At 42.4% G+C, this 17,386-nt stretch overlaps 1 protein-coding gene across 4 annotated transcripts in view; it reads right to left on the reverse strand.

Moving 5' to 3' along the window:
• acer3 (alkaline ceramidase 3) overlaps positions 1-17,386 on the reverse strand; it is a 287,701-nt gene that overhangs the window by 110,809 nt on the left and 159,506 nt on the right. For all 4 annotated transcript variants that reach the window (XM_073044269.1, XM_073044271.1, XM_073044270.1 and 1 more), the window contains exons 5-6: positions 10,776-10,857; positions 8,727-8,762 (exon numbers count right to left, since the gene is read on the reverse strand). In XM_073044269.1, the coding sequence (XP_072900370.1) occupies positions 8,727-8,762; positions 10,776-10,857 (118 nt within the window). The remainder of the gene's footprint in view (positions 1-8,726; positions 8,763-10,775; positions 10,858-17,386) is intronic.

Here is a 17,386-nt window from a genome sequence, read left to right on the forward strand (position 1 = left end):
TTTCCCCCCACAGTCCAAAAAAAAGGGGGTAGTAGGTTAATTGGTCACATGGATGTAATTGGACACTGCGAGCTCATTAGGCCAGAAGGGCCCTTAAATGTGCTGTATCTCTAAATAAAATAAAATACATTCTCAAGATTCAGCATCTAGTAGTTGTCAGGATTAAATTCCATTTGCCAGTGCTGCGCTCTAGATCCTGCTGTGGCCTTACAGGCAGGCGATTCTGTGGATGCAGGAAACAAACACAGATGGTAGTTTGCCTCCCAGGTGCCAAGGTCCGTGATGTTTCTGATCACGTTCCTGAAGTGGGAAGGTGAACAGCCAGAGATCGTAGTACGTACTGGTACCAACGACATAGGTAGGAAAAGGCAGGATGTCCTGAAAACAGACTACAGGGAGTTAGGAAGGAAGTTGAGAAGCAGGACCTCAAAGGTAGTAATCTCGGGATTACTGCCTGTGCCACACGACACTGAGTATTGGAATAGAAAGAGGTGGAGGATAAATGCGTGGCAGCAGGAGGCAGGGATTCGGATGTCTGGATCATTGGGACCTCTTTTGGGACAGGCATGACCTGTACAAAAATGATGGGTTGCACTTGAATCCGAGAGGGACCAATATCCTGACAAGGAGGTTTGCTAAGGCTATTAGGGAGAGTTTCAACTAGAATTGCTGGGGGGGTGGGAACCGAGCTTAAGAGGAGGAGGAAGGGGCAGTTGGGTCACATATAGAGAAAGCTTGGAGACAGTGTGTGAGGGAGGATAGGCAGGTAATAGAGAAGGGATATGCTCAGACCGATGGTTTGAGCTGCCTATTTTAATGCAAGAAGCATCATGAACAAAGCGGATGAGCTTAGAGCATGGATCAGTATTTGGAACTATGATGTTGTGGCCATTACAGAGACTTGAATAGCTCAGAGGCAGGAATGGTTACTTAGAGTGCCAGGCTTTAGATGTTTCAGAAAGGACAGGGAGGGAGGCAAAAGAGGTGGGGGTGTGGCACTGCTGATCAGAGAAAGTGTCATGGCTGCAGAAAAGGAGGAAGTCATGGAGGGATTGTCTACGGAGTCTCTGTGGGTGAAAGTTAGAAACAGGAAGGTGACAATAACTCTACTCGGTGTGTTTTTTATAGACCACCCAATAGTAACAGAGACATCGAGGAGCAGATAGGGAGACAGGTGTAATAATAACAGGGTTGTCATGGTGGGAGATTTTAATTTCCCAAATATTGACTGGCATCTTCCTAGAGTAGTGGTCACCAAACTTCTTAAGCCCAAGATCCCCTACCTTGGCCTTAGTGAAAGGTGAGATCGACCCCAGATCAATTAGTTATATGCATGCGCATCGCGGCAGAAAAGACCGGAAGTAAAACCCTGCAACCCAGAAGTAGAAATAATGTATAAACACCAGGGGTGCCCACCCTTTTTTTGCACCGCGGACCAGTTTAATATTGACAATATACTTGCGGACCGGCCGATGGGGGGGTGGGGGGTGATGTTAAACACGATGGGAATATAGCGATACTCGAAGCAGGTTCCTAACGTCAGTCTATTCAGCAATTTAGTTTTCACGGCTCTCGGCGCTTAGCTTCTGTCCCAAGCTGCTCACGTTTTTTCCGCTGAAAAAACTCAACGGGTTTGTCTTTAAGTGTGGGGTGCTTGGACTCAAGGTACCGAAGCAGGTTTGAGGGCTTCATTGCCCCATTAGACAGCCTCCGGGCCCGAACTCCAGCTTCCCGCCCGTCCGCCCACTGCCAGACGCCTTGGCCGGGTGCGGTTGGTCATGGGTTGGGTGAGAGGACAAGGTCAGGGCCAGAGGTCCCCGTGCCGGGGCCGCGGCGGTCACAGTCTGGAGAGAGCGAGCAACCGAGCGAGGAGTGCAACAGGGTGTGCGCCCGGCCCCCTTGTAGGATCTATCGGCCTACAAAAGTTTGTTTCAGTAGATCGCAGCGAGGTAGCTGCTCTGATACTTACGAAATGCTGAGCCCGAATTAGGTCGTCTGCGAATATTTTAACACCGGGTTCCCCACGAATATTCAATGTGTTAAACAGGTTTAGAGGCAGCGCTCCAGGCCAGTAGCGACGGCACTTTCTGCTGGCTGCCTGAGGCCAACCGATGATCCCCGGTGCGAGAATGTCACTGCGGTTAGGCGACTGATGACCTCGCGTGGGTTCAAATTCAACAGTGGGCGTGACAGGGAATGAGGAAAGGTGCAGCTGACTCATTTCGTTTCATTGCGGCCCAGTGGTTGGGGATCACTGAAGTACACTGCGTAGTGCGGGGGAGCTACACGCATGCGCACTGGGCAGAAAGAACGGAACTAAAACCCCGCAACCCAGAAACAATCTCTCAACAGTCCTGACAAAGGGTTTCAGCCCAAAACATCGACAGTGCTTCTCCTTATAGATGCTGCCTGGCCTGCTGTGTTCCACCAGCATTTTGTGTGTGTTGCTTGAATTTCCAGCATCTGCAGATTTCCTCGTGTTTGCTCTCAACAGTATTTGTGTATTTATTTTTCTTTTTTTTTCGGGATCTACTGGGAAAGTCTCTAAGATCGACTAGTCAATCGCAATTGACGGGTTGGCGACCACTACCCTAGAGCAAGGGGTTTAGATGGGGTGGAGTTTGTTATGTGTGTTCCTGAGACAATCCTACAAGAGGAGAGACTGTACTTGATCTCATATTGGGAAATGAACCTGGTCGGGTGTCATGTCTCTCAGTGAGAGAGCATTTTGGAGATAGTGATCACAATTCCATCTCCTTTACCATAGCATTGGAGAGGGATAGGGACAGACTAGTTAGGAAAGTGTTTAATTGGAGTAAGAATTAATATGAAGCAATCAGGCAGGAACTTAGAAGCATACATTGGGATCAGATGTTCTCAGGGAAATGTATGGCAGAAATGTGGCAAATTTTCAGGGGATATTTGTGTGAGGTTTTACTTAGTTACTTTCTCATGAGACAGGGAAAGGATGGTAGGGTACAGGAACCTTGATGTGCAAAGGCTGTTGAAAATCTAGTCAAGAAGAAAAGCTTACAAAAGGCTCAAAAACGAGGTACTGATAAAGATCTGAAAGATTATATGGCTAGCAGGAAGGAGATTAAGAATGAAATTAGGAGAGCCAGAAGGGGCCGTGAGAAGGCCTTGGCGAGCAGGATTAAAAAAAACCCCAAGGCATTCTACAAGTATGTGAAGACCAAGAGGATAAGACGTGAGAGAATAGGACCAATCAAGTGTGACAGTGGAAAAGTGTGTATGGAACTGAAGGAGATAGCAGAGGTACTACTCAATGAATACTTTGCTTCAGTATTCACTACGGAAAAGGAACTTGGCGATTGTAGGGATGATATACAGTGTATTGAGAAGCTTGAGCATATAGGCATTAAGAAAGAGGATGTGCTGGAGTTTTTGGAAAGCATCAAGTTGGATAAGTCTCCGGGACCAGACGAGATGCACCCCAGGCTACTGTGAGAGGCAAGGGAGGAGATTGCTGAGCCTCTGGCAATGATCTTTGCATCATCAATGTGGATTGGAGGATTGCAGATGTTGTTCCCTTATTCAAGAAAGGGAGTAGAGATAGCCCAGGAAATTATAGACCAATGAGTCTTACTTCAGTATTTGGTAAGTTGATGGAAAAGATCCTGAGAGGCAGGACTTATGAACATTTGGAGAGGCATAATATGACTAGGAATAATCAACACGATTTTGTCAAAGGCAGGTCTTGTCTTACGAGCCTGATTGAATTTTTTGAGGATGTGACTAAACAAGTTGATGAGGGTAGAGCAGCAGATGTAGTGTATATGGATTTCAGCAAGGCATTTGATAAAGTACCTCATGCAAGGCTTATTGAGAAAGTAAGGAAGCATGGGATCCAAGGGGACATTGCTATGTAGATCCAAAATTGGCTTGCCCACAGAAGGTGAAGAGTGGTTGTAGACGGGTCATATTCTGCATGGAGGTTGGTGATCAGTGGTGTGCCTCAGGGAGCTGTTCTGGGACCCCTACTCTTCATGATTTTTATAAATGATCTGGATGAGGAAGTGAACGGATGGGTTAGTAAATTTGCTGATGACACAGAGGCTGGGAGTGTTGTGGATAGTGTGGAAGGCTGTCAGAGGTTACAGCAGGACATCGATAGGATGCAAAACTGGGCTGAAAAGTGGCAGATGGAGTTCAACCCAGGTAAGTGTAAGGTGGTTCATTTTAGTAGGTCAAATATGATGGCAGAATATAGTATTATAGCAATTTGGAGGATCAGAGGAATCTTGGAACTGAGTCCACAGGACACTCAAAGCTGCTACACAGGTTGACTCTGTGGTTAAGAAGGCATATGGTGCATTGGCCTTCAACAACCTTGGAATTGAGTTTCAGAGCCGAGACTTAATGTTACAGCTATATAGGACCCTGATCAGATCCCACTTGGAGCACTGTGCTCAGTTCTGGTCACTTCAGTACAGGAAGGATGTGGAAACTATAGAAAGGGGGCAGAGGAGATTTGAAAGAATGTTGCTTGGACTGGGGAGCATGCCTTTTGAGAATAGATTGAGTGAACTCAGCCTTTTCTCCTTGAAGCGACAGAGGATGACAGCTGACCTGATAGAGGTGTATAAGATGATGAGAGGCATTGATCGTGTGGATAGTCAGAGGCTCTTTCCCAGGGCTGAAATGGCTAACATGAGAGGGGCACGATTTTAAGGTGTTTGGAAATAGGTACAGAGGAGATGTCAGGGGTAAGTTTTTTTACTCAGAGAGTGGTGAGTGCGTTGAATGAGCTGCCAGTGACGATGTTGGAGGCAGATACGATAGGGTCTTGTAAGAGACTCTTGGATAGGTACATGGAGCTTAAACAAGTAGAGGGCCATGGCTAATCCAGGTAATTTCTAAAGTAAGTACATGTTCAGCATTTTGTGGGCCGAAGGGCCTGCATTGTGTTGTAGGTTTTCTAACGTCCTCCCACCTCCCACTATATGCAACAACCCAGCAATCTTCACGTCATCTGCTACTGAACAAAGAGACGAGATAGGGAATGATCCTAATCTCACCCATGTGTACACTTCCCAGAAGAAATCATAGTTTCTCCACAGGCAGGAAATTAAAACTAATCTAATTCAGTCATCCTTACCAATGTCCCATTTGGAATCAATCCAAGAGCTGTGGTGTGTTTCCCAGTAATGCACTAGACAGTTTATTTACCTCCTAAACTGTGCAAAGAAGCTTTTGAATACTATACTTAAATAGCACAGAATCATAAACTGCTTAAATATTAAAAACAATAATGTGTTTCTTCTTGCAAATTGTTTGGTACAGACCCATCTCTGTTCCTTGTGCTGTGACACAGGTTAGGAAACTGGATTATGGTTTCTTTTTGACCAAAGGCATTGCCTTGCTGCTATCCGGCAGTAGGGAGACGATCAAATTAACATGAGATCAGATTTTCCCCATTCTAGGGACCTCAAATGCTTAGCTGTCACAAGTCATGCCAAGAAAGCAGCCAAAGCCTCAAGAAACTTTCCAAGTCAAGAAGGCTTTTAGCTGAGCGTAGTTTGTTTCAGTACCAAAACTGAAATATCAGCGCTGTCTAATGCCATCATGGAGTCAGATACACCCAGTGGCCAAATATCAGAAAGGGGAAGAAATGTGATCTAGGTGACTTTGACCACTGAATAATTGTTAGTGTTGATCTGGGTGGTATAAGTATCTCTGAAACTGCTGACCTCCTGGGATTTTCATGTACAACGGCCTCTAAAGTTTACAAAAAATGGTGCAAAAAACAAAAATATCTGGTGAATAGCAGTTATGTGGGTGAAAACACCTTGTTAATGAGAGAGTTCAGAGGAGAATGGCCAGACTGGTTCAAGCTGACTGGAAGGCAACAAAAACTCAAACAGCCAGGATTTTGGGCTGCTGATCATGAAAGTCACCATGAAACCTCACTATCATATACCATTTTTTTTTAATGAGCAGAAGAATCATTTGGCATTCTGCTACTTCTGTCTGATCAGTGAGTCTGATTTCTCTGCTAGAAACAAGAAATCCATTGAACACTCCAATCTCCCTTCAGCCATGCAAACTGTGCCATATGATGATATCTTCCAGTAGCGAAACCAGCAGAGATACGGAATCTAGAGAAGCCAGGTGAAGATGTTATGATGCACAAGCCAGTGGAAAACAACACTGATAATGATACAGAATTTGAACCCTTTATGTTGAGAGAGCCTCATCTGATAACTCAATCTGAGTTAAATCAATTGGTCAGAGACTTGGGTTTGTCAAAGGCAAAAGCAGAATTACTGTATTCAAGACTGCGAGGATGGAATTTGTTGTCACCAAGCACAAAAATTTCCATGAAGGATTTCAATATTTTGAGATATACACTTCCTAGAAAAACTGATGCCAAGCTTAAGGAAGGCATTTTTGTTGGTCCACAAATCAAACAGGTCATTAATGACAGGCAACTCAAAGAATTTCTCGTGGAACTGGAGAAAATCACATAGAAGGCATTCAAGGATGTGGTTGACAATATTCTTGCAAATACAGAGCGCCAAACTACAGGCAGCTAGTTGACATCAAGCGTACAAAGCCATGAAGTGCAACATGTCACTAAAGCTTCATTCTCTGCATTCCCAATTAGACTTCATCCCTGAAGATCTTGGCGCTGTCAATGACGAGCATGGTGAAAGGTTTCACCAGGCCATTGCAGTCATGGAGAGACTGGAATCCATCAATGCTGGCTGATTATTGTTGGACACTTAAGTGAGAAGCCTCAGACACCAAGTACAAATGAAAATCATCAACAAAACATTTTTAGCTTAGTTGAACTATTGCAAAGCATCAGCATTGTTATGCAATTAAACATATTATGTTCAATAACAGTTAATTTCTTGTTTCTTCAAATTCCCACACAAGTAGTGTGAAATTATATTTGTGTTCAGATTCAAGTGGTCTATCATAACAACAAAACATTTCTGAGGAAGAAACACTTGAAAACATGTTCTCTCTAGTGTTACTGTTGGTGCTATAAAGCATTGTGCTCACCACCCACAGTGCTGTTTTACACAGCAGGCTTTTGTGACACAACTGTCATAGTAAGATTCTTTCTTACAGATTTTGCCTACACAAACTGCTTTCCTTCAAGTGATTCCTATCAGTAGAGTCAAAAGATGCTTAAAGTGCTCTGAAGAAAGCTGGATAGAATGGATGCTTCTGAAACATTTACTGAACAATATGCACACTGACACACAGCAATGATTGTGGTGAAGGTTATTACAACAGGACCAATCACAGTACTGTGATGAAAACAGAGTTGCTTTGGATTAATTTCCATGTATAATCATACTTCAAAATGCAAGAAAACAAATTGCTTTATCTAGAAAGCAATAATTAAGATATTGCTTAATATTCACAACTTAAATTCATCATCCCTATGTGCTGTGTCATATGACGTGGACAAAATTCGCTCTGTACTAAGATATGGAAGCCAATGCTGGACAATATCAAAGTAAAATGAGGGAAGACTCAAAGCTGCAGAAATGTGGTTTTTGAGAATATGAAAATGTCATGGAAGGACAGTGTAATAAATGAGGAGGTGTTGCAGGAAGCTGGAATAAGGAGAGAGCTGATATCTTCAAACAGGAAATGGCAGCAGGAATTTCTGGGACGTACTGCTAGAAAAAGAAAGTTGAACATCTTGCAGTGATGGGATAAATTGATGGAAGTAAAAATAGCGGTTGACAGCTCATGATATTCATGAATTACATCAAAGGATGGACAGGCAAAAAAGCTTATTATAACTTTTCAGATTAAAGTCAGATGACAGACCATGATTACTCACATCATACAACAACTTAAACTTGAGCTCCTGAATGAGAAGAGTAATGGGTGTACAGGCTAGGACTTTGTTCTTTAGAGCTTAAGAAACTGAGAAGTGATCTAAATAAAATGCATAAAGTCATGAGAGGCATGAATAGGGTGAATGCACTCAAACCACCCTCCCTCTCCTGAGTCAGGGAATCAAGAACTGGTTTAAGGAGAGAGTGAAAAGATTTAAGAGGAACTAGTGAGACTTTTTTTTTGAAACACAAAGGGTGGTGTCTATGTGGAATCAGCTGCTAGAGAAAGTGGTTGAGAGTTGAATGAATCCATGGATAGGAGAAGTCTAGAGGGTTATGGGCCATATGCTTGCAAATCTGACTACCTTGGATGGAGCAACTTGATTGGCATGGACCAGTTGAGTCAAAGAGTCTGTTTCTATGCTGTATCACTCTACTACTCTAAGAATAACAGTACTACAACTTTAACTTTTCATTAGGCTACCTTTTAAATTATATGTTGATAATATACATACAAATGCAATTTTTTTTCAGGGAGAAAGTAAGAGAATATGTTGAGAGGGTTGATAAATCAGCCAGGATAGATTGGTGCAGTTGACTCGATGAGCCGAATGGCCTAATTACTCCTGTCTATATCTTATGATTTTAAAAAAGCTAAGGGGGCTGTGAAAGAGAAAAACAAGAAGGCCCCCTGTATTTCTTGAGATGTTCAAAATGGAGGAGTTAATTGGCAAAAACCCTTCAAGTGAACCCATGGCCATTTACAAACACTTGATTATTGATTACATTAATTAACATGTTACGTTACATGGTAATAACTGTAATTTTACCATTCATCATTTGGCAAAGTTGTGAATGGGAGGATTGGCCCACAAAATAACAATCTTTAGCATCACTAACCTGGTGAAACACTGGCTCCTTCCACTCGAGATATACCTGTTCAAAACAAGAACAAATTAACTGGGACACAGAATAACAAACAAAAAGCTGAAATCCTTTAATAATAACTACAAGACCACTAAATATCCCCAGTGGCTCTTCTACCAGGTAAGAGCTAAGAGACACTGTAGCAGATGAAAGGGCAATTTTTAAGCTTGCCAAGTTGCCCCCAAATAGCCCATACAGCAATCAAGTACTTCTGCTGAGCACTAGATTGAATTTTTCATTGTTTTAAAGGAATAAAGGAATACACTGAAAAAGCAGGGTCATTTCAATTTCCTCCCTCATCGCTAAAACAAGTTCCTATTCAAATGTGAAAGTTAATGGAATGTAAAAATAAACTTTAAATCAAGTAGCAGACATGGGAATTAGTGTGAGAACCTACGGAAGTCCCTACATATTAGACTGCGCAGATACAATCTTCTGAATACTCCATCATGGGCACTAGCCTCCCCAACATCAAGGACATCTTCAAAAGATGATGCCTCAAAAAGTCAGAGTCCACTATTAAGGACACCTACCACCCACGACAAGCCACCTTCTCATTGCTACCATCAGAGAGGAGGTAAGACCCAGACTCAGCTTCTTTCCCTCTGTATCAGATTTCTGAGCGTTCCATGAACACTACCACAATCTTTTTGCTCTCTTTGCATTGCTTATTTTTTTATATTCACCCATTAGTTTGAGAGGGAGAAGCTAAAATCAGATGTATTAGTATCACAGTGGAATAAAGGGAACTAGAGGCATGAGAGAGAAGCTAGCTAAAGTTGTTTGGAAGGGGATACTAGCTGGAATGATGGCAGAACAGCAATAGCTGAAGCTTCTGAAAGCAATCTGAAAGGCACAGGACAGATACATCCAGGATGGCCTGATTCTACTCGTATGTCTAATGTTCTTATATACTGTAAATTTCTTTCTGTAATTTGTAGTTTATTTACATATTGGACTATACTACTGTCACTAAACAATAAATTTCAGGACACGTCAGTGATAATAAACCTAATTCTCATTCTGCAGGCACTACCCAACAAAGACTACAACAGTTACATGCTCTTTCCTTGTAAAAAAAAAGCCCAACATCCAAAGGGTTCATGTTGAATTTAGAGGAAGCACCATCCTTATTTGTCAATTGGACCTCACTTGGGTTTAGAAGCCTGACGATTCAGATCTTACTCCCAAGGCTTTAGTGCAAATCGCAGTGCTACACAGTCAGAAGTGTGGCTTTCAGATTAAGTTAAACTAAGGCCAGGTCTTCACTGTCACATTGACAAAAAAAGATTCCATGGCACTATTACAAATTCTCCCTGGCGTCTTGGCTAATATTTATTCTTCAATGAATAGCAATGAAAGAAATGACTTTATCATTTATCTCAAGTAAGTTTTGAGAGCCTGCTATACTCTTTATTTGCTGCTGCTTGGGGGAAAAACATTATTTAGAAGTTCAATAATGGCTGAAAAATGCAATGGGACATTAGAAGATTGTGAACACTATATATGTACATTCTTTCAACTACCATGACTGGGGCGGGGGGAACACATCCTTTAATAAATGACAGAATCCAGTCACTGGCTTCTCAGTCAGTACTTTATTACTACTTGGCATTACCCAGTCCTCAGTGAAAGCAATTGTGATTGGAAGCAGTGCTAAACACAAGAGATTCTGCAAATGCTGGAAATTCACAGTAACACACACACAATACTGGAGGAACTCAGCAAGTCAGGCAGCATCTATGGAAAGAAATAAAGCTAAAAGGGTATGGTCTGAAACATTAACTTTTTATTCATTTCCATAGATGCTGAGTTCCTCCAGCATGTTTGTTACTCTGGATTTCCAGCATCTGAGGAATCTCTTGTGTTTAGCACTGTTTCTAATCACAGTTGCTTTCAATGTAAACTTGGCAACAAAGTCCTCAACCTGGAATCTCTGGGACTTACCTCTAAGATCATGCAAAGTTAAAGTGAACAACTGCAGAGAAAGCAATTTTAAAATAAATAAGAATATTAACTTACTATGGTCACTATCCCACTGAATAGTACCAGAATAAAAGCTAGAAGGTAGTTGCGTGTATTCTTGTGTTTGAAGCATTCGTACCTGAACAAAACAACACATTATTAGATTTTATAAACCTAAAACGCCGCAAACCCGCCGATAAAATGTACACAAACTGGATAAAAGATCTCAAGTTCTGAAAATATCACATCTGGATATCCTTAAGTGGTCATTATTTATTTAGGAGGTCAAAGGCAAGATACTTTTTTCATCAGGACCTACCCCAACATGACTACATTCTATTAACTGCTTTTCTGTCATGGATCATTGCAGAGATCAAGAACAGAAATGCAGGCAGTTCTTCCCCTCTCTCTTAATAAGTAAATTGGCAGGTTACGCAGAGTTTTCTTGGCAGCAACCATCATTCCAATGTGAAACAGGGCGGCAGTAAACTGCCTAAATGACTATCATCCAGTGACATCAACGTGGAGCACATTAAAGCCCACCCATTTATCCAGCATCCTATTTGACTTTCTACCACAAGGCAGAAGACTTCGATGCATAATGACAAGAACAGTCAGATGGGATACAATTTGTTCCCTCAGGCCATTACACTTCTGAACACCCTGGTTTGGAGAAACATTGTTTCGTTTAACGGTATACATGCATATAGTTAAATGATAATAAACTTGTCTTGACTTGACAGAGAACACATCAGGATGAACTCATCTGGATACACCCTATCCTCATTATATGCGTCTTCAGATTATACGGATTCACAATTATGCGAGGAACCTATTTCTACCAATGTCTCCTTATATGCGTCCAAAATTCATAGTTACATGAGGTGCACTGCTTTCCAGCCAATACAAGTCACATGCACATGCCACACAGTCTCACTGTTGTGATGAGAAGCGCCACTTTCCTGCCAATACAAGTCAGGTGCGCGCGCATCGCTGTCTCACTCCTGCCAGTCTCGCATTGGTTTTGACAAGGTTTGGATGTGCGCTCTTAAACACTTGTTGTTTTTACCTACGGTGCAGTGATTTTTTTGCTTGAAATATTTAACTATGCTTCTTAAGCATCCGATGTCATGTCCTGGGCCATCAGCCAAGCGGCAGAGAACCACTTTAACACTTGAAAAAAGGTTGGAAATTGTAAACAGCACGGCATCAGCTGAAGGTAACACAGCTCTGGGATGCTACTACCGGGAACAGAATCTTGCCTTTAAAGTCCTTTTGTTCCTTGACAATTCGCCAGCCCATCCTAAACATTTGGACAACATTCATCCTAACATAACAGTGCATTTCCTGCCACCTAACACAACATTGTTGATTCAACCACTCGACCAAGGCGTTTTTTTTAATGGCAAACTATCTCTCAGATGCTGCAAGCAACAGATGATCTGCAGATTTTCTTGTTTGTGCTACTACTACATTGTGACGTCTCTTCCAGGGATGCCCGTCCTAAAGAAGTTTAAATCATCCCTTCCACGGGTGTTCAATGAAACCCTCTCCCATTGCTTCCCTCTGTGATCTCTGCTGCTCTCCAACTCTTCGCTGCCTTTCTCCAGCCATTTATCTCTTTCACTTATCAGCTTCCCAGCTCTTTACTTCACCCACCCCCTCCCAGTTTCACCTATCACTTTGTATTTCTTTCTCCCCTCCCCCCACTGTCTTGCTCCAACTTCTCATTTTTTCCCCAGCCCCAATGAAGGGTGTCAGCTTGAAACATTCACTCTTTTCCATAAATGTTGCCTGGCCTGCTGAGTTTCTCCAGCATTTTGTCTGTGTTGCTTGAATAGCTGATCAGATTAATTACCAAGGGAAGAAACTTTTAAGATGGTGTGAAGGCTTGGTTCTATGCTGTATCACTCTATATCTACATCAAGCCTCTGCTATCAGATTTCTGAATGGACAATGAACCCACGGACGCTCCCTCATTATCTTTACTCTCTTTTTGCACTACTTATTTTTTTATTACAATATATTTTATTATAATTTATAGATTACAGGTAGTCCCCGAGTTACGAACATCCAACTTACGGACCACTCATACTTACAAACCGACGAAGGAGAATGCCGTCCGCCATTTTAAGTCGGATCACAATGCCGTCCACCATTTTAAGTCGTTGCCGTTGACATTGTGTTGAGTGTTTAACTTTGTATTTAGCTTAAATTGTTTTTAGTAAGATTGACCCTGAACCTCCACCCCCCCCCAGTTCTGGTCGGGCAAGGCTGGAGAACGGAGGTTCGCGAGTTCGATCCATTGACAGACCACTCCCATACTCCCATGCTGGGTTGATTTCGAGCTCGCAACTTGACCACTTAAAAAAAAACACAGCCACCTCCAGTTTAAATTCCCATGCAGAATATTGTGGAGGATCAAATACCCAAACCCAGCACAGCCTCCACTTGTCCCATTTGGTCTGTCTCAGTGCGGTGGTCCTTAGGACCCAGCGGACCTCAGGAGCCGGCACAGCTCAGGACCCACCACCCGCAGTGTTTCTGTTCCATTGACGGTGTGCGGTGGTCCTTAGGACCCAGCAGACCTTGGGAGCCGGCGCAGTTCGGGATCTGCCACCCACAGTGTTTCTGTTCCATTGACGGGAAGCGATCGCGATTGAAAATAAAGTGGAAATAATAAAGCGTTTGGAAAGAGGTGAAACGCCATCGGTCATTAGAAAAGTGTTAGGCTACAGTCGGTCAATGATCGGAACAATTTTAAAGGATAAAGTGAGAATAATGAAGCATTTGAAAGGCCCTGCCCCGATGAAAGCTACAATTATTACTAAGCAACGCAGTGGTTTAATTATTGGAATACATACGTTTCTTAAGTGTTTTATATGCATAGAAAGGTAAAATATATTTTATATACTAAGACAAATGTTTGACTGACGCTAAATAATACCGGATGTACTTGTTCCAATGTACGTACAAATCCGACTTAAAGACGGACTCAGGAACGGAACTCATACGTAACCCGGGGGCTGCCTGTATACGTATTGGACTGTACTGCTGCTGCAAAACAGATTTTATGACATGTCATAAGACCATAAAATATAGGAGTAGAATTAGGCCATTTGGCCCATTGAGTCTGCTCTGCAATTTCATCATGGCTGATCGATCTCCATCCCAGCCCCAACCTCCTGTCTTCTCCCGATATCCCTTCCTGCCTCGACTGATCAAGAATCTATCAATCTCTGCCTTAAATATACCAAATGACTAAACCTGATTTTGATTCTGAGCCTTTATTCTGCTTTCTTTCCAACCTACTTTTCAGACAACTTCTCCAGTCCCAAATATGGTCAAGAACAGGCAGATTTATTCCTATGTGAATGTACATTCAGACCTAAGCACTTACTTTGGGCTGTCCATAAAGGCAAATAAGGTTTTCATAGCAGAAAGGAACACTATGTAGACAGAAGTCAGCAAAAATGCTGATTTATAATGTCATAGTCCATGAAGAATGCACATCAATAATAAGTACAGGTTTCCCAAGGACTCAAAAGAAAATGAGTCCAGCTCACTTTCTTCAAGCTTATGAGTTGTATGGTGATTGATTTATTCAATGTCAACAAACAGCAGACTGGGTGGCCTTGGTTCTATCAATGCTAAAAAGTTATTGTTCACTCCACTAACAAAGTAGTCCCTTGCCAAGTGACAGTCAAAGAATCACACATGCATAAAGATGGTTCTTTTAGAACCTTAGAAGTATTATCCAATTAATACCACCCTTTGTATTTGATTACTTTTTAAGTATATATAAAGTGCATATTATTGTTATTATTATACGTGTATCTAATTCAGTTCTGAAAGTTCTATCACTGAACTTTAAGGTGTAATACTGGCAAAAATAGCCAATGAAGAGGCAAGCATGTTAAATGTCCACCCTCCTTGAACAAGTGAATACTTCCTCGCTACTTTGCTCTCTTTTTGCACTGTTTTTAGATATTTCTGACTGTATTTTATAGTATGTTTAATGTATTACACCATACTGCCAGTATAAAGCAACACATTTTACAATATATGTCAGTGATAACAAATTAAGATTGTTATAACTGGGGGTGGTAATAAGGATAAGCTCCTACTACCTTTTAAATGCTCCCAATGGTGTGCAACTCAAATAGCTTTTGAAAATTCTGATCTCAACCTCTGCTGCCTTGCAGCTAACCCCACTCATGGGGAAAGCTTTGGGAGGTAACTCTGAGGGAAAAATCCAGAGCTGAAGTCCCTAAGGCAGTCCTATCGTGAGTTCAGTGTTGACTGGCAACTGTTGCGATGCTGCTGATGCCAAACAGCATTGGTCTCTGCCGTTCCTTTAGATTCATCAGATGCGTGGAGAGAGGGAGCTTGCTACATGGGGAACAGCTTGCTTTCCATATTGTACTGCCCTGGATTGCATATCAACATCCTTGGTCGACCCTGACCAATGGAGGCTTCAGATTTCAGTGATAAAGAACCCAATTCTGATTATCCCAACCTCCTGACAGTGGAAATAGTTTCTTTCTAACTAGCCCAACTGAACCCCATGATTCCAAAACCCTCTATTAAATCCCCCAACAACTTAAGTTTACTTTACATGCGTGGTGGCATCCGTTAGTCTTGCGAGACCATGGATCGGCACCTGGAATGGTTTCCATGGCGCAGGCCTGGGCAAGGTTGTATGGAAGACCGGCAGTTGCCCAAGCAGCAAGTCTCCCCTCTCCACGACATCAATGTTGTCCAAGGGAAGGGCAAGGGCCGATACAGCTTGGCACCAGTGTCGTCGCAGGAATTGCCAGAATGAGGTTGAAGGGAACGTCGGACTGCCTTAGGGACTCCAGCTCCGGACTTGTCCTCAGGGTTTACTCCTGAAGCCTTTCCCATGAGTGGGTATGGCCGCAAGGCAGCGGAGGTTTGGAATCGGAGTTTTCCCTCTCTTAGATGGACTGCCTTCCCAGGCTGACGAGCTCCATCTACCCGAAGCACTGGTTTTACATGCAACATCAAATATATTAAATATACCTTACCCAAATGCCATCAAAGGGTATACAACAGTAAAATAGTCTCCAAACAAGTAAGATCACTCATGGCTATAGATTCAAATAGGTCAGGTTGAGAGCAAAACAAGATTTAAACACTGATCACAAAAACTATTCATTTTCTATGCATCTATCTACAGAGAAATAATCTCTTATCAACATCAACAGATAAGCTACAGCAAATATTACATAGATTCTCAAGGTAGGAGACTGGATTATGGAAATAAACCTTTTAATTGAACTACCAGAGGAATAATAAGCAATAACTATTTCAGCAGTTGTTACATGGATGAAGAGATAATTAATTTTTTTTCCATGATACTACAGATGCTTGAATGGGGAAATCTTTAGTCAGCGAGGCAAGTCAAAAGAAATTAAGGCAAAGCACAACTAGGCTTCCAGCTGCAGCAATTGGACTTGCCAAGATGAGATCATCATTCATCAGCCAACAACAGAACTGCAAGTCTTCCTGGGTCAGGAAAACTCTGCCAGCAGAAACAATCCCAAATTAGAGCAACATGCACATAAAATGCTGGAAGAACTCAGCAGGTCAGGCAGCGTCTGTGGAAATGAATAAACAGATCCTTCATCAGGACTGGAAAGGAAGGGGGAAGATGCCAGAAAAAGGTGGTGGGAGGAAGGGAAGAAGTACAAGCTAGAAGGTGATAGATGGTGAGTGGGGAAGGGGTTATGAAGTGAGAAGCCAGGAGGTGATAAGTGGAAAAGGCAAAGGAACCTGATAGGACAGGAGAGTGGACCATGGGAGAAAGGGGAGAGAGGAGCAGCGCAGTAAGGGATAGGCAAGTGAGAAGAAGAGGCAAGAGGCCTCTTCCCCAAGAACAGGGAAGTGGGAGGGGGAAAAAATTACTGAAAGTTGGAGAAAGCAATGTTTGTGCCATCCAGTTGGAGGCTACCAAGACGGAATATAGCGTTGCTCTTCCAACCTCCAAACTAGAAATTGGGATCACTTTTGTGAGAGAAAACATAAGGAATCTTACTTTCTTCACATCACAAAAATCACAGTGTAGGGGGTCAGTAAAGTCTTGCTAGCAATTTGACAAGGCTAGAATAAATTTTTATTCTAATTACCAAAACTGGAGAAATAAATGTGACTGGTTTGACAGAGAGAAAGCCAAAGTAGACATAATGGACCAAATAATATCAATCCTTCTATGCCAGGATGAGCTCTGGCTCTGTCGAATCTGATCCCATGGACTTTTCCAGATCACAATACCTTGCTGAGAATATGTTTCATTTATGGTCCAGGTATGGTCGATAAAAGTTCAGCACAAACTAGATACGCCAAAGTGCCTGTTACAGAATGTGACCAGTCTACGACCACTCTTTGCCTACTGTGGGCAAGCCAGTTCTTGATCCACAAAGCAATCTTCCTTGGATCACATGTCGCCTTACTTTTTCAATAAGCCTTGCATGGGGTACCTTGTCAAATGCCTTGCTGAAATCCATATACACTACATCTACTGCTCTACCTTTATCAATATGTTTAGTCACATCCTCAAAAAATTTAATCAGGCTCGTAAGGTACGACCTGCCTTTCACAAAGCCATGCTGATTATTCCTAATCATATTATGCCTCTCCAAATGTTC

The sequence above is a fragment of the Hemitrygon akajei genome, chromosome 4 (assembly GCF_048418815.1).
Source record: "Hemitrygon akajei chromosome 4, sHemAka1.3, whole genome shotgun sequence".
Taxonomy (NCBI): domain Eukaryota; kingdom Metazoa; phylum Chordata; class Chondrichthyes; order Myliobatiformes; family Dasyatidae; genus Hemitrygon; species Hemitrygon akajei.